At 46.2% G+C, this 21,160-nt stretch overlaps 1 protein-coding gene across 22 annotated transcripts in view; it reads left to right on the top strand.

Moving 5' to 3' along the window:
- LOC130267707 (uncharacterized) overlaps nt 1–21,160 on the top strand; it is a 382,496-nt gene that overhangs the window by 233,326 nt on the left and 128,010 nt on the right. For 13 of the 22 annotated variants that reach the window (XM_056517804.1, XM_056517803.1, XM_056517802.1 and 10 more), the window contains 3 exons: nt 15,884–15,952; nt 16,442–16,512; nt 17,503–17,601. The exons of 2 other annotated variants lie outside the window; for them this stretch is intronic. In XM_056517804.1, the coding sequence (XP_056373779.1) occupies nt 15,884–15,952; nt 16,442–16,512; nt 17,503–17,601 (239 nt within the window). 7 more of the 22 variants (XR_008843253.1, XR_008843248.1, XR_008843245.1 and 4 more) reach the window with 5 other exon arrangements.

The raw sequence follows: 21,160 nt of genomic DNA, 5'->3' as shown, positions 1-21,160 counted from the left end.
ACATTAACAAATTTTCCAAAACTGCATCTCTTTTGTAGATTGGTTCATAGGACAATCCCATTAGCATTATATATATATATATATATATATATATATATATAGTGAGACGTGTCAGAGATCGCCCTTTGCTGAGGGAAAGGGAGACGTGTCTGTCTTTATTTAAATCAGGCAAACAGCAGCAAGTTCATGCAATCTGACTCCTGGTCAGGTTTATTAGAAAGGTTCCAAGCCAAATAAAAATAACAATACAGGAACAAAAGAAAAAACTTGCCTGTCCGGCACTAACTATACAGGAGATGTTGATGACCTTCACTACGAGCTGGAGAGCTTCTCTATGCCAGCTAACAAAACGCTTTCAGCAACCTTTACTCACTGTTCACACACAGAGTTTGCAACCTCTTGCTGTGTGTACAAAGACTCCTTGCCTGTCCACTTCACTGTTGGGGTCACTCACAGCACCTGGCTGTGTGCTCCTCACAAGGACCCCTGCCTCCCCCCTTTACAGCCACCTTTCTGTCTTCTGGGGAGAGCCCAGACTATTCTGTTTCCTCTCTTTATATGCAGACTTCCCACACTTTTGCTGGCCTCAATAAAGGGGTACTCCGGCGCTAAGACATCTTATCCCCTATCCAAAGGATAGGGGATAAGATGCCTGATCGCGGGCGTCCCACCACTTGGGACCCCCATGATCTTCCACGCCAAACCCTGTTAGAATCAGCCCCCGGGGTGCGGCGTGGAAGATCACGGGGGTCCCCAGCGGCGGGACCCCCGTGATCAGGCATCTTATCCCCTATCCTTTGGATAGGGGATAAGATGTCTTAGCGCCGGAGTACCCCTTTAATTAGGCACCTGATGAGCCTCTCTGCTATCACCTAGGCTAAAGGTCTTGGAAAACACCCTTTCATTGCCCTAAAACCTGCCTCAGTGCCACAATATATATATATTGTGTGTGTATATATATATATATATATATATATATAAATCTCACTGCGGATAATGCATGTACAGTTCAGCTGCCATAGCATTGTGTTTTTTGATGATACGCTTATAAAACATACCATGTAATTACTGCTATAGAGGATTGTGGATTAGCAAATCAGGATAACAAGTCTAGAGAAGTAGAATTGCTTTGTTCTTGGAATTATTAGCTAAATAACAGCTTCATTGCTGGCCGTACTTACAGTATTAATGTCTACCGCTCCACCTCCTTACATACACTGAAGTTTACATTCAAGCGCATAATAGCACCATAATATTAAAGGGGAACTCCGCCCCTAGACATCTTATCCCCTATTCAAAGGATAGGGGATAAGATGTCTGATCGTGGGGGTCCTGCAGCTGGGACCCCTGCAATCTCTGTGTAGCACCCAGTGTTCATTTAGAATGCTAGGGATTAGAATTAGGGATCGTGATATCACACTATGCCCCCTCATGATGTGACACCATGCCCTCTCAATGCAAGTCTAAGGGAGGGGGTGTGGCGGTCACAAAGCCCCCTCCCATAGACTTGCATTGAGGGGGCAGGGCGTCACGTCAAGGGGACCCCTGCCGTCCGCTCAAAGCATTCGGAACAAAATGTTCGGAACGATGGGGCAGTGGAGTACCCCTTTAAAGGAACACTCCAAACAGTGATACATTGTGTTATACTGGGTGCAGGGTCCAAGGGGGTGAGGAATAATGTCTATGTGCCATTCTCCACCCCCTAGGGGCCAATTACAAAGGCTGAAATGAGACATAACAAAAAAGTCTGTATCTCTGCAGGGGTGTCGAATGTGTATCTGAATGGGTGAGGAGTTTGTTTTTTAGGTCAGTCAATGATGACTTATTCATTCCTTCAATCCTACCTTTATTCATTTTCTGCAGTATAGATGGTTATTCTGAGCAGATTCCTGTGACTTCCCACAAGCTGGTGCACGTACAAAGTATAAAGAGCAGTAATGTGATGTATACACGACTGCTACTCGCATGACAGATGAGCAAGGTGCTTATGAGTGGATGATCCTCCAAAGTGAAAACATCAGATCTATAGACGGTGATAGAGTGTCAGCTGCTGTAAATTTCACTCATGGTAAGAAGAACCTGGAGTGACGTTTCTTAAAGGGGTACTCCGGCAAAAAACTTCTTATTTCCTATCCAAAGGATAGGGGATAAGATGTCTGATCGCGGGGGTCCCGCAGCTGGGAACCCCTGCGATCTCCTGCGTGGCACCCCGGTCATCTGTGCAGGCTCCCATAAGGCGATTGAGGCAATCGCCTCAGGCGTACTGCTGCAAGGGGGCGCATTAGCCAGGGATGTCTGGCATACATTACACTGGGCAGTGATTATCAATCAGGGTGCCCCAGCAGGGGTGCCGGGACACTCCGGTGGTTAAAGATGCCACACCAATTTCTACCATACCAGCAAACTTCTGTTCTTGCCTCAGATACAAAAGGAGCTAGCTACAGCTCAAATCCGTGCACGGAGCGAACTCCGGTCCTTGTTGGATGACTGGCGACTACAGCTGCCACGCCCCCTCCATTCATGTCTATGGGAGGAGGCGTGACGGCTACATACTAGCCATCACGGCCCCTCCCATAGACATGATTGGAGGGGGCTTGGCGTGACATCACATTCACGGAAGCTCCAAGCTTCTGTGTTCCGAACGCTGCCGCTGCCGGCCCAGAGATTGCTGGGGTCCTGCCACTGGGGTAGGATAGGGGATAAGGTGTTTTTCGCTGGAGTATGCCTTTAAGATATAAAGGGGATGAGGCTTTGTATTTTTATATAGAAGAATTCGGTAAATCTCACATTCTATGCAATTGTTTTACCATTTATACTGACTGGGAGTGCATTAAAGGACATCTGCAGTGTAAATGCAGGATAGGGGATAAGTGTTTGATCACAGGGGGTCCGAATGCTGGGACCCCCTACGATCTCCCGCACAGGCCTGCAGATCTCCAGTGTAGTAGGTGCGCCGGGCGCACGCAGCATGACACCGCGGCCAACACGCCTCCGTCATGTAATTTGTTCGTGCCTCCCTGCCTCTCCCATAGAGCTGTATGGGGTGGGGGGCATGCTGTTGACCTCAGAGAGGTTGACGGCACATTAGCCGGCGCACAGCGGTCGGACCCCCCGCGATCAAACACTTATCCCCCTATCCTGCGAATAGTGGATACGTGTATTTTCACTGCAGATGTCCTCTATGGAGAAATCCAGGTAGGGGAAGAGCGGCTTCTCCAGAGCTTGTTCTATACATCATTTAGGGTGCAGGCACATCACGTTTTGTGTCTCGCTGGCACAGATCAGGTGGGAGACGGTCATGACTGCCTACTGACGTATCTGTGCTGGACCTGTGCTGTACTTATTCAATCCAATAACCCAAATGGAGTCTGCTAGTGGTTCCGTTAAGGTCATTTTCCTACTATATTGGACTTTTGGTCCAAACTGAAAACCCCGCAGACCAAGATTTTCAATCCATGTCAGATACGGTTGGAAAATCACCCAAAGAGAGTCACAAGCTAATTCTGTTCGGGTCATTGGACTGAATGGGGTCCTGCACAGGTACATAATCAGGCAGTTTTGAGCTTCTCCCGCCGGATGTGATGTGGATGCACCCTTATCTGTGAAACTTAAAGGGGTACCCCGCCCCTAGTCATATCATTCCCTATCTAAAGTATAGGGAATAGGATGACTGTTTGCAGGGGACCCCCTCACGATCTCCGTGCTGACACCCGGCATTCTGTTATTTTCAGAGTGCTGGGTTTAGACGGTTGTGGTCGTGACATCACGCCACCCTCACCCCATTCATGTCTATGGGAACCGCCACGCCCCCTCCCATAGATATAAATGGAGGGGGAGTGGTGTTACATCACGACCATGACCACCCAAACCCAGCGTTCAGGTGGGTAGGGCATGAGATATCTAGGGGCGGAGAACCCCATTAAAGCCAAAATGCAATGATAATTTACTCCAGATCCAATGAGTCTTAAAGATATATTTTACTAAAGGTCAGAGTCACCATCTTATCTGTCATTGAGGCCTTCCCAGATAAACTCAGATAGGTCTCTCACTCACAGCGCAGTTTCTCTGGTTATGCCCCCCTCTCTGCTCCTGTGGACCATGCCACAGACCATTTGATTTCAGATTGCTTGTCTCCTGGACACTTCCTGGCATTTCCCATCTAAGACTTGTACTATTACTCCTGGTCCTAACTCTTCTGCCTTGTCCTTCAGATCACTTTCTGAACTTTTCGAATTACCCCTGGTCCTGTGCTGGGTCACCGTTCCAGCTTTCCGCACTCCAGGGCTTCAGTTTTTTTTTTGTTTCAGCTCCTGGTCTGTTCCAGGTATTTGTACTCCTTGCCCTCTTTCTATCTTGGTGTTGTTTGGTGTCCCTGATAATGTCTTCCTGGTCCTGTTCCACGTCCTTAGTCTGGCCCTCAATCTATATTGTCACTGCTTCTGTATTCAGCTGCTAATCATAGAAACATAGAGTCAGTGACTATACAGTGGTCCCTCAAGTTACAATGTTAATTGGTTCTGGGACGACCATTGTATGTTGAAACCATTGTATGTTGAGACCAGAACTCTATGGAAACCTGGTAATTGGTTCTGAAGCCACCAAAATGTCATCCAAAAATAGGAAAAAGTGAGAATTAAAGAAAAATAAGTAGTTAACTAATATAGATAAAGCAAATCCTTACATATAAAAGTAATAAAGATCTGCTGGGAGCTGTAAATCATTGTCTTTGTCAGTGTTTCCCAAGCAGGGAGCCTCCAGCTGTTGCAAAACTACAACTCCCAGCATGCCCGGACAGCCTTTGGCTGTCCAGGCATGCTGGGAGTTGTAGTTTTGCAACAGCTGGGGCCACCCTGCTTGGGAAACACTGGTCTATGTAGAGGACAGGAGCTTCTTCAGGGTCCTATACAGTACAGGCAATGTCCTAAAAAAGTAATGGAGTCGCCCTCACCTGGTGTCCAAAGAAGCAGCTAAACCTGGGACAGGTAAAGTGTACAGAACATGTAATACCTCCCTGTACTGTAGGGGGCGCTACCAGACACCAGTCAGTGCCTACACTTCAGTAATACAGGTAAAGAGTACAGAACATGTAATACCTCCCTGTACTGTAGGGGGCGCTACCAGACACCAGTCAGTGCATACGCTTCAGTAATACAGGTAAAGTGTACAGAACATGTAATACCTCCCTGTACTGTAGGGGGCGCTACCAGACACCAGTCAGTGCCTACACTTCAGTAATACAGGTAAAGTGTACAGAACATGTAATACCTCCCTGTACTGTAGGGGGCGCTACCAGACACCAGTCAGTGCATACGCTTCAGTAATACACAGATTTTACCAGTGAATGCCCATTCTGATTGGTCGGTTCTTCCAGCCATTGACACGTTTCACAGATCTGGACTGTCTGTACATTGTATGTTGAGTCTGGTTTCAACTTACGATGGTCCAGAAAAGACCATTGTATGTTGAAACTATTGTATGTTGAGACCATTGTAAGTTGAGGGATCACTGTACTAGGGATCACAGCCAGTTGGGGAATCTCCTGCAGCAAAGTCAGGGGTACTCCGGTGGAAAACAAATTTTAAAAAAATCATCGGGTGCCAGAAAGTTAAAAAGATTTGTAAATTAAATTTTTTTTTTAAATCATTGGGTGCCAGAAAGTTAAACAGATTTGTAAATTACTTTTATTTAAAAATCTTAATCCTTCCAGTACTTATCAGCTGCTGTATGCTTCACAAGAAGTTCTTTTCTTTTTTAATTTCCTTTCGGTCTGACCACAGTGCTCTCTACTGACACCTCTGTCCATGTCAGGAACTGTCCAGAGCAGGAGCAAATGCCTATAGCAAACCTATCCTGCTCTGGACAGTTCCTGACATGGACAGAGGTGTCAGCAGAGAGCACTGTAGTCAGACAGAAAATAATTTCCTGTGGATCACACAGCAACTGGTAAGTACTGGAAGGATTAAGATTTTTAAATAGAAGTAATTTACAAATCTGTTTAACTTTCTGGCACCAGAAATAGTTTTCTACTGGAGCACCCATTTAAGGGTGAAATCCTGTGAGGCCATGAGTGAGCTTGGGTCCTAGTCAGCAGTACCACCTATATTGTTATGTATATGGCCACCTTAAAGTAAATATCCCCCACTGAACAACCTTTTGATTCTTAGTGGCTTCTTTTATGCTTGTTTTTTAATATGTCTTTATAAGGGTCAGAGATCAGAGAATCAATTTAATATAGTAATAATTTAATATCATTTAAATTAAACAAAAGAAGCACCATGTAAATTAGTCTAGGATGCAATACCAAACACATCCTATGGACACGAGGGGCACTCTCGGAAGGAGAACATAGCATACCATTTCTTCCAGGCTTATACAAGCCCTTTCAATCTCCTGAGCTCAGGGTTAGCATAGGAGATATTCTAATGTTCAAAGGGCTAAGAAGATGATATAAGACTCAGATTAACTCTTAATTCCACCTGAAACTATAAGTTCATCCTCATGAAGAATAGGATGAGATAATTGTTATAAGTTATAAATAGCGTTCCAGATTGGTTTTTTTTCACCTAAAACCTGTTTGGGTGTTATTATCCTTTAACCCCTTAAGGACCGAGCCCTTTTTCACCTTAAGGACCGGAGCGTTTTTTGCAATTCTGACCACTGTCACTTTAAACATTAATAACTCTGGAATGCTTTTAGTTATCATTCTGATTCAGAGATTGTTTTTTCGTGACATATTCTACTTTAACTTAGTGGTAAAATTTTATGGTAACTTGCATCCTTTCTTGGTGAAAAATCACCAAATTTGATGAAAAAAATGAAAATTTTGCATTTTTCTAACTTTGAAGCTCTCTGCTTGTAAGGAAAATGGATATTCAAAATATATTTTTTTTGGGTTCACATATACAATATGTCTACTTTATGTTTGCATCATAAAATGTATGAGTTTTTACTTTTGGAAGACACCAGAGGGCTTCAAAGTTCAGCAGCAATTTTGAAATTTTTCACAAAATTTTCAAACTCGATATTTTTCATGGACCAGTTCACGTTTGAAGTGGATTTGAAGGGCCTTCATATTAGAAATGCCCCATAAAAGACCCCATTATAAAAACTACACCCCCCAAAGTATTCAAAATGACATTCAGTAAGTGTATTAACCCTATAGGTGTTTCACAGGAATAGCAGCAAAGTGAAGGAGAAAATTCAAAATCTTCATTTTTTACACTCGCATTTTCTTGTAGACCCAATTTTTGAATTTTTGAAAGGGGTAAAAAGGAGAAAATTTTTACTTGTATTTGAAACCCAATTTCTCTCGAGTAAGCGCATACCTCATATGTCTATGTTAATTGTTCAGCTGGCGCAGTAGAGGGCTCAGAAGGGAAGGAGCGTCAAATGGTTTTTGGGGGGCATGTCACCTTTAGGAAGCCCCTATGGCGCCAGAACAGCAAAAAAACACACATGGCATACCATTTTGGAAACTAGACTCCTCAGGGAACGTAACAAGGGGTAAAGTGAACCTTAATACCCCACAGGTGTTTCACGACTTTAGCATATGTAAAAAAAATTATATTTTTTTTACCTAAAATGCTTGGTTTCCCAAAAATTTTACATTTTTAAAAAGTGTAATAGCAGAAAATACCCCCCAAAATTTGAAACCCAATTTCTCCCGATTCAGAAAACACCCCATATGGGGGGTGAAAATAGCTCTGCTGGCGCACTACAGGTCTCAGAAGAGAAGGAGTCACATTTGGCTTTTTGAAAGCAAATTTTGCTCTGGGGGCATGTCGCATTTAAGAAGCCCCTATGGTGCCAGAACAGCAAAAAAAAAACACATGGCATACCATTTTGGAAACTAGACCCCTCGGGGAACGTAACAAGGGGTAATGTGAACCTTAATACCCTACAGGTGTTTCAAGACTTTTGCATATGTGAACATTTTTTATTTTTTTTTACCTAAAATGCTTGGTTTCCCAAAATTTTTACATTTTTAAAAAGGGTAATAGCAGAAAACACCCCCCAAAATTTGAAGCCCAATTTCTCCCGATTCAGAAAACACCCCATATGGGGGTGAAAAGTGCTCTGCTGGCGCACTACAGGTCTCAGAAGAGAAGGAGTCACGTTTGGCTTTTTGAAAGCAAATTTTGCTCTGGGGGCATGCCGCATTTAGGAAGCCCCTATGGTGCCAGGCCAGCAAAAAAAAAAAAACACATGGCATACCATTTTGGAAACTAGACCCCTCGGGGAACGTAACAAGGGGTTAAGTGAACCTTTATACCCCACAGGTGTTTTATGACTTTTGTATATGTAAAAAAAAAATTTTTTTTTTTACCCAAAATGCTTGTTTTCCCAAAAATTTTACATTTTTAAAAAGGGTAATAGCAAAAAATACCCCACAAAATTTGAAGCCCAATTTCTCCCGAGTACGGCGATACCCCATATGTGGCCCTAAACTGTTGCATTGAAATACGACAGGGCTCCAAAGTGAGAGTGCCATGCGCATTTGAGGCCTAAATTAGGGATTGCATAGGGGTGGACATAGGGGTATTCTACGCCAGTGATTCCCAAACAGGGGGCCTCCAGCTGTTGTAAAACTCCCAGCATGCCTGGATAGTCAGTGGCTATCTGGCAATACTGGGAGTAGTTGTTTTGCAACAGCTGGAGGCTCCGTTCTGGAAAGAGTGGCGTACCAGACGTTTTTCATTTTTATTGGGGAGGGGAGGGGGGCTGTGTAGGGGTATGTGTATATGTAGTGTTTTTTACTTTTTATTTTATTTTGTGGTAGTGTAGTGTAGTGTTTTTTGGGTAAAGTCACACGAGCGGGGGTTCACAGTAGTTTCTCGCTGGCAGTTTGAGCTGCGGCACAAAATTTAACGCAGCTCAAACTTGCAGCCGGATACTTACTATAATCCTCCGCCCATGTGAGTGTACCCTGTACGTTCACATTGGGGGGGGGGGGGGGGAACATCCAGCTGTTGCAAAACTACAACTCCCAGCATGGACGGTCTATCAGTGCATGCTGGGAGTTGTAGTTTTGCAACAGCTGGAGACACACAGGTTGTGAAACACCGAGTTTGGTAACAAACTCAGTGTTTTGCAACCAGTGTGCCTTCAGCTGTTGCAAAAGCTACAACCCCCAGCATGTACGGACAGCGGAAGGGCATGCTGGGTCTTGTAGTTATGCAACAGCCGGAGGCATACTACATTGGCTGGGGATGCTGGGGATTGTAGTTATGCAACAGCTGGAGACACACTGGTTTACTACTTAACTCAGTGTGCCTTCAGCTGTTGCAAAACTACAACTCTCAGCAGTCACCCACAGCCAACGGGCATGCTGGGAGTTGTAGTTATGCAACCACCAGATGCACCACTACAACTCCCAGCATGCACTTTAGCTGATTGTGCAAGCTGGGAGTTGTAGTTACACAACAGCTGAAGGTACACTTTTACATAGAAAGAATGTGCCTTCAGCTGTTGCAAAACTACAAGTCCCAGCATGCCCATAAGGGCATGCTGGGAGTTGTGGTGGTCTGCCTCCTGCTGTTGCATAACTACAGCTCCCAGCATGCCCTTGTTGCATGCTGGGAGCTGTTGCTAAGCAACAGCAGGAGGCTGTCACTCACCTCCAACGATCCAGCAGCACAGGTCAGTCCCTCGTCGTCTCCGCCGCCGTCGCTGCTCCTGGGGCCCCGATCCCAACAGGGACGCCGGGGATCGGGGTCCCCAGCACCGGGGGTCGTCTTCCCGCACCCGCTCACGTCCTCCGAAAGAGGGGCGGAGCGGGTTGCGGGAGTGACACCCGCAGCAGGCGCCCTGATTGGTCGGCCGGTAATCCGGCCGACGAATCAGGGCGATCGTGAGGTGGCACCAGTGCCACCTCACCCCTGCTGGCAATGGCTGTTCGGGGCCGTCTCTGACGGCCCCGATCAGCCAGTAATTCCGGGTCATCGGGTCACTGGAGACCCGATTGACCCGGAATCTGCCGCAGATCGCTGGACTGAATTGTCCAGCGATCTGCGGCAATCGCCGACATGGGGGGACATAATGACCCCCCTGGGCGATATGCCGGGGTGCCTGCTGAACGATTTCAGCAGGCATCCGGCTCCGGCTCCCCTCCGGCTAGCGGTGGGGGCCGGAAATGCTCAGGGCGTATCCATACGCCCTCGGTCCTTAAGGACTTGGAAACGGGGGCGTATGGATACGCCCTATGTCCTTAAGGGGTTAAAGGGGTATTCCAGTGAAAAACTATGTTTTTTTCATATAAACTGGCTCCAGAAAGTTAAACAGATTTGTAAATTACTTCTATTAAAAAATCCTACTTATCAGCTGCTGAAGTTGAGTTCTTTTCTGTCTGACAACAGTGCTCTCTGCTGACACCTCTGTCTGTCTCAGGAACTGTCCAGAGCAGGAGAGATTTGCTATGGGGTTTTGCTCCTACTCTGGACAGTTCCTGACATGGAAAGAGGTGTCAGCAGAGAGCACTGTGGTCAGACAGAAAAGAACAACTCAACTTCAGCAGCTGATAAGTACTGGTAGGATTAAGATTTTTTAATAGAAGTAATTTACAAATCTGTACTCAAGTAGAAAACAGACATGGTGCACATCTACAATCTTGTATAATGATCTAATTGCTTCTCAGCATAATTTCAAAAACTAACAGGTTGTTAGTATATATGTTTTGATCAAAAAGTACAAGCCCACTCGCCACGTCAAGGCCACCTATTTAGAGTGGGTCCCTAACGTCCCTAGCATAAAATGGTGCAGCACCGGGCGGCGACCACCACCGCCGCGACACCAGTGCCCACAGGGGGAACGACCCACTGGCAGAGCGGCCCCAGCGCCACTCAAACCAGTCCATGGGTCGCACCCCCCCGCAGACACGGCGCCACGGCAGCAACGAACACCGCACAGCACCACACCAGTGTGAACAGGATGCTACAGCTCACTTACCATGCTCTCCCAGTCAAACTGGGAGGCTGCGAGGAAAGAAAAGGCCCATGTGTAGCTAACTACTACTTATATAGGGTTGGGCTGAGGGGGTGGGGAAGAGTGCAGACAACATGTTAAAACAAAAAAATAAATAAATAAAAGAGGGGATAGAAAACACAATGTGTACTCAAGTAGAAAACAGACATGGTGCACATCTACAATCTTGCACAATGATCCAATTGCTTCTGTTTTCTACTTGAGTACACACTGTGTTTTCTATCCCCTCCTTTTTTTTTTTTTTACATGTTGTCTGCACTCTTCCCCACCCCCTCAGCCCAACCCTATATAAATAGTAGTTAGCTACACATGGGCCATTTCTTTCCTAGCAGCCTCCCAGTCTGACTGGGAGAGCATGGTAAGTGTGCTATAACACCTTGTTCACACTGGTGTGGTGCTGTGCGGCGTCCATTGCAGCTGTGGCATCGTGTCTGCGGGGGGGGGGGGGATGTGGGGGGTGCAACCCATGAACTGGTTTGAGTGGCATTGGAGCCGCTCTGCCAGTGGGTCGTTCCCCCTGTGGGCACTGGTGTCGCGGCGGTGGTGGTCGCCGCCCAGTGCTACGCCATTTTATGCTAGGGACGTTGGGGACCCACTCTAAGTAGGTGGCCTTGACGTGGCGAGTGCGCTTGTACTTTTTGATCAAAACGTATATACTAACAACCTGTTAGTTTTTGAAATTATGCTGAGAAGCAATTGGATCATTATACAAGATTGTAGATGTGCGACCATGTCTGTTTTCTACTTGAGTACATCATTTACAAATCTGTTTAACTTTCTGAAGCCAATTGATATGAAAAAAGTTGTTTTTCACTGGAATACCCCCTTTAAGTTTCGTATTTCAGCTCCCTTTCCTTTCAGCTGAGCTAGGCTGTAGAGAAGGGTTTCCAAACCATGGTGCCTCCAGTTTTTGCAGAACTACAACTCCAAGCATGCCTGGACAGCCTTATTCCTTCCCTCCTTTCGCCTCTCCTTCTTCTCCGTGCTCTGTAATAAAGAGGGAGAGGCGGAGGGAGGGGAGGAATATTAATGAGATGGGCGGCGCTGGAGACAAGCGGCGCTGATGTCAGAGTGCCAGTAACCCAGCCTGTGCCAGTTAGCACCTAATTAGCATATACAGAAAATTGAAGATTTCGGCCGAACGGTGGGTTGGCTTCGGGCACAGTAGGCATCAAACTGATCAGCGTCCCCCGTACTACCAGCCAGTATCGCTGGTTAGTGCGGGGGGAGCAAGCTGACAGTTTTCCTTTAATGCTATTAAACTGTGCAGTATAGTTTATACTTAGTACAGGGCCAGATGTTTCGTTCCCAACATTCTGAACTGTCCTATTCTTTTTTGTGAGTAAAGTGTTCCTGTCTTTGAGGGCTGCTGTCCTCCTGACATAATTTAAGATGCGGTTACTGTATGCACGTGTCTACTGTCCGCCCTGAGAATAGTATTACCCAACAGAGGCTTACAGTAAGTGGAAGTTATAATGGGCCGTCCCTGAACACCCCTCAATCACAAATCCATGAATGCTGCTCAGAAGTAAATCTGAAATTAAAGGAGTTGTTGTTAATATATGCAACAAAAAGTGGTATGAGAGAGACGCCCCCCCTCCAACCGGGGAGGAGGTCGCCTATATCATCCATTCATGCTTACTCATGTCCATTTATTCAAACATCACGTTGTTTTTATCAATTTGGTTTGCAATATCTCTCCTCTCATTTATTTTGTCTATTTTCTCCTGTCTCAGCCAGGCATGTTCTTGTTCACACATATATTCCTTCCCCTTGCGATAATTTTATCATAGCGATATGGGAGACATATAGGAAGTAACTAGGAGCCGGCAGCATTTGAACATGGTGATTCATTCACACATTTATATATGTACAAAATCATTTTCTACCAGCGATCATGAACTTGAACTAATGTAGACCAACGTTCACACAGTTTTTAAATGTTTCTATGTGCATTACTATGCAGTTCCTTCCTCCTATCCAGGGGCTGGTTCACAATTAACTTTTAATTAAGTGCATCTGTGTATATCAGCATTTAACCACGATGTGTGTGAGTCTGTGTATACTTTGACAAAGAGCGCATGCGCTCGAAACATGTCAAGATGTGGTCCTTTGTGTCGTAAAGCTGCTGCAAGGTTCTATCCTACAAGATTTGGAAATAAAACCGTTGCTCTTTTGAAACTGCTGGATTATTTTGTGTTTTTTGCTGATACAAAACACCAGAGTCTGATTGCCGAATCTGTGCAGAGAACATCTCAGGAGGTGAACTGGACTTTGTTTTATTTTCATAGTATCTGGAGGACAAGGAAGAAACATAGTCAGGAACCGGAACAACCAAAATGTAACCCAAATGTAGAAGGAACTGGAAGCCAGGAAGAAACAACCTTGATCACCAGATATGGTGTAGTATGGGGATTATCATCCTTTCCGAAAGGCTTCTGGTTTGGCTAATATTTCTAGTTGTATTTCAAAACTCTTAAAGGGGTTGAGCAATGACTTATAGAGAAGCTATCGTGAGTAGATGACACCAAAGATAAAGCTGTAACTCCGACAGTTCATGTCCTCCAGCCCATATCGCAGCAGTTTCTCTCTGCTCCCACTGCCCATCTGTTGCCTGCTGTTCCTGGCTCTGCCCATATGGTGCGTGCGTGCCATTGTGTGCTCCCAAAACTGTCCCCTGCCAATCAACTGTGATCACCTGGTATATATGACAGTTCCACCTAGTCTGAGCAATAAGATGATTTAGTCTTAGTAAATGTGCATTCATGCATGCGTTCTGTATGACCCCAGCGTGCCTTGTTGACTCCATTTATAACTGCTCCCTTGTGCCTTGTTGGCTTTTCCTGTGTTTGACCTCTGCCTGCTTGACTATGGACTTGTGCTGCCCACCCCAACCTGTTTGCCTGCTTCTGACTATGCACATATGTTACCTGTCCAACACAAGTAGCTAGGTTCATTTCTGCCCCCCCCCCCCCCCCCCCCCCCCGTGCCATGCACAAGTGTATCTTGGTCTGCTGAGCCAGACACCATTTATACCGGGACCATTCCCAGTCAGGGACGGATCTTCATTGGCGCTCATGGAGTGCCTGCTCCAGGTCGCGGGCCCGTAGGGGGCCCATGTCACATTCGGGACATCCCTGTGTCCCAAAAAATCTTTTCAGGACACAAGGATGTCCCAGCGGTTACCTCTCTGTGGCGGCCCCCGCGTTAACTTTAAAAACAGAGGGGCCGCCGGGAGGTAGCGCACGCAGAGACGCCCATAGGAGAGAAGCAGAGTGGAGCAGTGAGGAGGACGCGCGCATGGTAAGTATCCAGCGGCACGTCATCTTTAGTGTTTTGACTTCCGCTCCTCTGGTCCCGGGACCTACTGCTATGGCCCATAGGCCATAGCAGTAGATCGTGACCCCGGGGTCCCCGGACCGGTTGAGCGGTGGTCAGAACACTGAAGTGGGGCAGTAAAGAGGCATACAGCCTCCAACCATATGCTGTATATGGCTGAAGGCTGTATGTCTGTGGGGGAACTATACTGCACCTAATGTGGGGAACTGTACTGCACCTAATGTGGGGAGCTATACTGCACCTAATGGGGAGAGCTATACTGCACCTAATGGGGGGAAACTATACTGCACCTAATGTGGAAAACTTTACTGCACCTAATGTGGGGGAACTATACTGCACCTAATGTGGGGGAACTATACTGCACCTAATGTGGGGGAACTATACTGCACCTAATATGGGGGAACTATACTGCACCTAATATGGGGGGAACTATACTGCACCTAATGTGGGGAACTATACTGCACCTAATGTGGGGAGCTATACTGCACCTAATGGGGAGAGCTATACTGCACCTAATGGGGGGAAACTATACTGCACCTAATGTGGAGAACTTTACTGCACCTAATGTGGGGGGAACTATACTGCACCTAATGTGGGGGAACTATACTGCACCTAATATGGGGGAACTATACTGCACCTAATATGGGGGAACTATACTGCACCTAATGTGGGGAACTATACTGCACCTAATGTGGGGGAACTGTACTACACCTAATGTGGGGGAACTGTACTGCACCTAATGTGGGGGAACTATACTGCACCTAATGTGGGGAACTATACTGCACCTAATGTGGGGAACTATACTGCACCTAATGTTGGGAACTATTCTGCACCTAATGTGGGGGAACTATAGTGCACCTAATGTGGTGAACTATACTGCACCTAATGTGGGGGAACTGTACTGCACCTAATGTGGGGGAACTGTACTGCCAACCTAATGTGCAGGGATTTATACTGGCAACCTAATGTGCGGGGACTTATAATGCCAACCAAATGCGGGGGAACTATACTGCCAACCTAATGCGGGGGAACTATGCTGCCAACCTAATGTGCGGGGACTTATACTGCCAACCAAATGTGGGGGAACTATACTGCCAACCTAATGTGCGGGAACTATACTGCCAACCTAATGTGGGGGAACTATACTGCCAACCTAATGTGGGGGAACTACAACCTAATGTGGGGGAACTATACTGCCAACCTAACTTGAGGGAACTATACTGCACCTAATGTGGGGGAACTATACTGCCAACCTAATGCGGGGGAACTATACTGCACCTAATGTGGGGGAACTGTCGGGGGGGGGGGCATCATAATGAAGTGCTCCGTCTTCCAGGCAGCCTTAATCTGGCCCTGTTCCCAGTAAACTGGTAGCCCCCTGCAACCAAAGCTTGATACTCATAGAAGTTTGTGGGTGAAAACAAGGAGGCTACTTAGCTAATGCCAACCCGAGTGGCACAAAGCCCTATTCTATTGTCTGATCCACTTTGTGGGCTTTAAATGTGTCAACGGGACCTGTAGAATAGATTATAACATGTGCTATTTGTCTTTGTGGTCCTGAAAGTGCCAGTCAGAAGGCTAGAAAATATCCTGTGCCACTTGGAGGCCTCATCTAGAGCAACTGTAGAATCTGGTAAGCATCTTATAACTTGTCTCTTCCCTCTGTGGGTTCCATGTGTACACCATTCATAAGTTGACTTGAGGACTTGCTCCAGGCAGCACGTCTTCCTTGGGGGAAGCATTTTGGTACATGTTTTCTCCATACCTGGACTTCTCCATCTCCAGTTTGTCTCCAGTTGTTTTCAGAAAGAACATTGAGGAGGACAGTGTATAGATCAAAGGTCTCCAACCCAGTTCTCAAGGCCTACCAATAATCCAGGTTTTTAATTTTTCACTGCTGGTGGGCCACGAGGATTTGGTTGGGGACCTCTGGTATAGATGACTTAAGATAAAGAGGCATAGTCCTGGAGAGACATTACAGACCTTACAGGGTCATAGGAAGTTTATCTAGTGATTATAAATTATACAGAAATTCTTATAGTCCTCGTCATCATCAGGTGCTCCTTACTGTTCCCCTTAATGATGACCTTTCACCCACCAATTTATCTAATCTCGTATTCAGGAACTTGGACTAATGTGACATCATCATCAACTCAACTATTATTATATCAAACCACAAGGATCATCTCCATGGTACACCAAACCTTTCACCCAATGTGGTTACTACTCACACGCAAACACGTCAACCCTCCTTGTCAGCCGCGCTAAGCCCCTGTACACATGACGCAACCACAACCTGGGCCACAGGATCTTCTACAAACCTTCCTAAGTATTGTCTGATGTCTCCTCCAAATCTCTAGTGGTGAAGACACCACAGCTCCGTACTGTAGTACAAAGTGTTAGACCTCAGGGCTGTGTGATACATCCTGCTGTGCAGGTGTATCTAAGCGTATTGTGTGTGGACTGTCCGCTGAGCTGCTGTGTCTAAGCCTATCATGTGTTATACTCAATGCTGTGTATCTAAGCCTATCATATACTGTATGATACTGTATGGCCAGCCACTATCTCTAAGTTTATCACGTGTGAAACCATCTGTTTTGTATCTAAGCCCTTAGTGTGATATTGTTTGGTAAACCGCTGCATCGAAGCCTGTCCATGTGTACTAATGACTGCAGAGGTGTCGTATCTAAACCTTGTGATACTGTCTGCTGAGATGCTGCATCAACGTTTGCCATGTGTTATACTGTGTTGTGTACATAAGCCTTTATTGTGATACTGTCAGCTGAACTGCTGTACCTAAGCCAGACATTTAATGAATCACTGTATCTAAGCCTATTGTGGTGGCCCAGTACAGGAGTTGCACCCCTGTACCCTTGTTGCCCTGTCAGGCAGACTCCATTCGGTGACCCCTGAGCCCCCCTTCACCTATGTGCCCTAACTAGTTAAGCAGTGCCTATGTTATGTATTGTAATGTACATATATTGTTATACACCTTTAAGTAATGTTGCTATGTGTTGTAACCAAGGAAGGTATCAGTGACCTACAGGGTGACCTATGGGACCCCTCCAGATTCTCCCCCATATAAGCCCTGGGTGATACATCCTGCTGTGCAGGTGTATCTAAGCGTATTGTGTGTGGACTGTCCACTGAGCTGTCTCTTGTGCTCTTCTCTACCGAGCGCAGCAAGGTCAAGGCCCGGAGAGAGTGTCTGGTGTCCTAAGAAGTCCCAAAGTCTACCACACAGCAACGAATCCGCACCCCACAGATGAAAGTCAAAATCTGGTAAGCTACAAATGGGTGAAGTCTGTCTAGTCAGTCCTAGTCAAGTCAGTCCAACTCAATCTGTCTCAAGTCAGCGTGGCCCTGCATCAAATTGTCCCAGTCCACCATAAGTCCCAGTAAGCCCTGTGGTGAAGTCACTGGTCACCTCCGTGGGCCTGGTCAAGCTGTATAGACTGTTACATCTGTTCGACTCAGTAAAGCTACTGTTGTTCAGTAACTTGGCCTCAGAGTCATTATTTGCCCCCGTGACTAGCCCAGGATCCAATGGTATACCTTCAGGTGGTAAAGAGGTTAAACCATGCCCTGGCGTCATGAACACAAGGGTTAATGCCATCTGCCCCTAGGGTAATTCAGTCTGCCCTCATCACACCCTCACCACACTATCATGTGTTATTTTCGCTGCTGTGTATCTAAGCCTATCATGTGATACTATCTGCAGAACTGTTGTATATACACCTGGTCATATGTGATACTTTTTATTGTGGGAGATACTCCATGTTGTGTATATAAGCCTATCATGTGTCTGCAGGACTGTTGTATATAAAACTGGTCTTATATGATGTTTTCTATTGTGTATCTAAGTCTATCATGTGTGATACTGTCTGCAGGACTGTTGTATATAAAACTGGTCTTATATGATGCTTTCTGTTGTGTATCTAAGCCTATCATGTGTGATACTGTTGGCAGAACTGTTGTATATAAAGTTGGTCTTATGTGATATCATCTGTTATGTATCTAAGCCTATCATGTGTGATACTGTCTTCAGAACTGTTGTCTATAAACCTGTCCTTATGTGATACAATCTGTTGTGTATCTAATCCTATCATGTGTGATACTGTCTGCAGGACTGTTATATATAATCCTGGTTTTATATGATACTCTCTGTTGTGTATCTAAGCCTGTATTGTGTGATACTGAGTGCAGGACTGTTGTATGCAAACCAGCTGTGTGTGATACTCTCTGTTGTGTATCTAAGCTTGTTGCATATGACACTGTCTGCAGGCCAGTTGTATGTATAATGTGGTGGGTGTAGCAGGTGTGAGATGTCTTAGGTGATGGGGTGGGGAGTGTTATGGGAAGTCTCACAGTGCGGGGGGTTATTCGGGGGTCTTACCTTTGCGCTGACTCGTATGGTCTCACATACAGAGCGGCGGTTCTAAGGTTTTCGGTATTTTCAGAGAAAGCAGCGGCAGATCCTGGTGTTTATATGTGCGTCCACTTCAAAGTGTTTATCTCTCCTTCCTCCACAGCCCCAGACTAGTGATCTGACCCCCAAGAGCAATAGAGGAAAGTGCTCAGAAAACATGGCCGCTGCTGCTGTTTGCTCTATAAACATCGCTCTGTTTTCAGGCGTTTGGTGCTGAGTCTGTTCCTGGACGGACTAAACCTGACCCCAGAGAGCGAGGCCTCCGATACCGGCCCTCATAGCCGGCACAGGGGCCACTCATCTGAGTGCAGCTCTGGAGTATAATACAGGATATAACCAGGGCTGTGGAGTCGAGGAGTCGGACAAATTTTTGGGTACCTGGAGTCGGAGTTGGCAAACAATGCATCGACTCCAACTCCTACTAAATTTAGATTGGAATAAAAAAAAAAAAAATCAGCAAGTTTAAATGTCCCAATTCACAAAAAGTTATAATTAATGACTTCTCTACTTTAAGAATAAAGACCAATGCATGCAGTGCCTCATATAACCGCAAAACGAACACGTTAAGTGACCGTGAAGAAGTTTTTCATGTGCTTTACTATATGGCACGCAACGCACAATTAGGAGCGGCAATACTTCTACTTTCCATAGTGTTGTGTTCTGCTGTTACAGGGAACCCATGGGTAACCTAGCCTCTCACTGATAATCTTTTTTGCAGGACTATAGACACTTGTATAAGTGAAGGGAATGGAGGGTCAATAGTTTAAGACTGAAGCTGTAAACCATTGGAAAAACTGCTGCCATTCAGCTAAGGATATAAAAACTTGTAAACTCGATTGTTAGCTTAAAGGGGTACTCCGCCCCTAGACATCTTATCCCCTATCCAAAGAATAGGGGATAAGATGTCAGATCGCCGGGGTCCCGCTGCTGGGGACCCCCGGGATCGCCACTGCGGCACCGCGCTCTAATTACAGCACAGAGCTAGTTCGCTTTGCGAGTAATGACGGGCAATACAGGGACCGTAGCATCGTTACGTCACGGCTCCGCCCCTCGAGACGTCACGGCCCGCCCCTTCAATACAAGTCTCAATACAATATTCAGGGGTACTCCGCTGCTCAGCATTTGGAACAAACTGTTCCGAACGCTGGAGCCGGCGCTGGGAGCTCAAGATGTCATAGCCCTGCCCCCTCATGACGTCACACCCCGCCCCCTCAATGCAAGTCTATGGGAGGGGGTGTGATGGCTGTCACGCCCCCTCCCATAGACTTGCGTTGAGGGGGTGGGGTGTGACGTTATGAGGGGGCGGAGTCATGACATTACGAGCTCCCGGCGCCGACTCCAGCGTTCAGAACAGTTTGTTCCAAAAGCTTAGCAGCGGAGTGCCCCTTTAAAGTCTGCTCCTAGACTTCCATCTTAGTTGAACCACTTGCTGAAAACGCCTATGGTGAACTCTTCCCCCATCTTGCCCCGGACTCCCTCACTGTGCACCTGAGATACCGCCCTCAACTCCCGACCCTCACACCTGCGGTCGGCTCAGATCTTATTAGCGTCTTCATCCAGAGAAAACTGATCTGAGCCAAAAACTGGATTAATGAAAATTCTTTTTCTGATGAGAACAAAACAAAGGAAATCCCAAGTTAGGAAAAAGAAACAAACTATGTTCTGCGGCAGAGCGGACGTGCGGGAAGAAACTCTGCAGAAACGGGGCTGAGGAGGACAAGGAGAGCAGCGACTACACATGGTCAGACCAGGGTTACACGGTGATTGTATGGTATTCATTCAGTGGGGCCAATACATGAAGCGTTTTCCTTGTGGAGTACACGTCAGTAAGTTGCATGTCACTTATTTACCATACCGCTACTTGAAAAGTTCCCCTATACACAAAATTATATTACCAATTATATAACTACATAATGGCAAAAAAAAAAAATACCGCCACACCATGACCTCTAACACTACCACTACAGACAGTGCAGTTATATCCGGTGATTCACAGGTGACGTCTTCTCTGATTTGAGTCACTTTCCCTTTATTTCTCCATGAGGCCCAGATAGCCAGGATGATTTCTCCCAGACACGACTCGTCTCTGCAAAACCTGCTGGATAAACATCTTAGGATTTCCAGCAACTATAGCCCCCAAAAAGGAATAATGCCCCCCTTGGTGTCCCAATCAGTTGGTAGATAGGCTTCCAAAAAGTACATACCGTATATACTCGAGTATAAGCCGAGTTTTTCAGCATGATTTTTCGTGCTGAAAACACCCCCCTCGGTTTATACTCGAGTGAACTCTCCGCCCTCAGTGGTCTTCAACCTGCGGACCTCCAGATGTTTCAAAACTACAACTCCCAGCAAGCCCGGGCAGCCATCGGCTGTCTGGGCTTGCTGGGAGTTGTAGTTTTGAAACATCTGGAG

This window comes from Hyla sarda, chromosome 4 (assembly GCF_029499605.1).
Source record: "Hyla sarda isolate aHylSar1 chromosome 4, aHylSar1.hap1, whole genome shotgun sequence".
NCBI classification, from domain to species: Eukaryota; Metazoa; Chordata; class Amphibia; order Anura; family Hylidae; genus Hyla; species Hyla sarda.
Note: the sequence above shows the minus strand (reverse complement) of the source record. Positions and strands in the feature narration are given on the sequence as shown.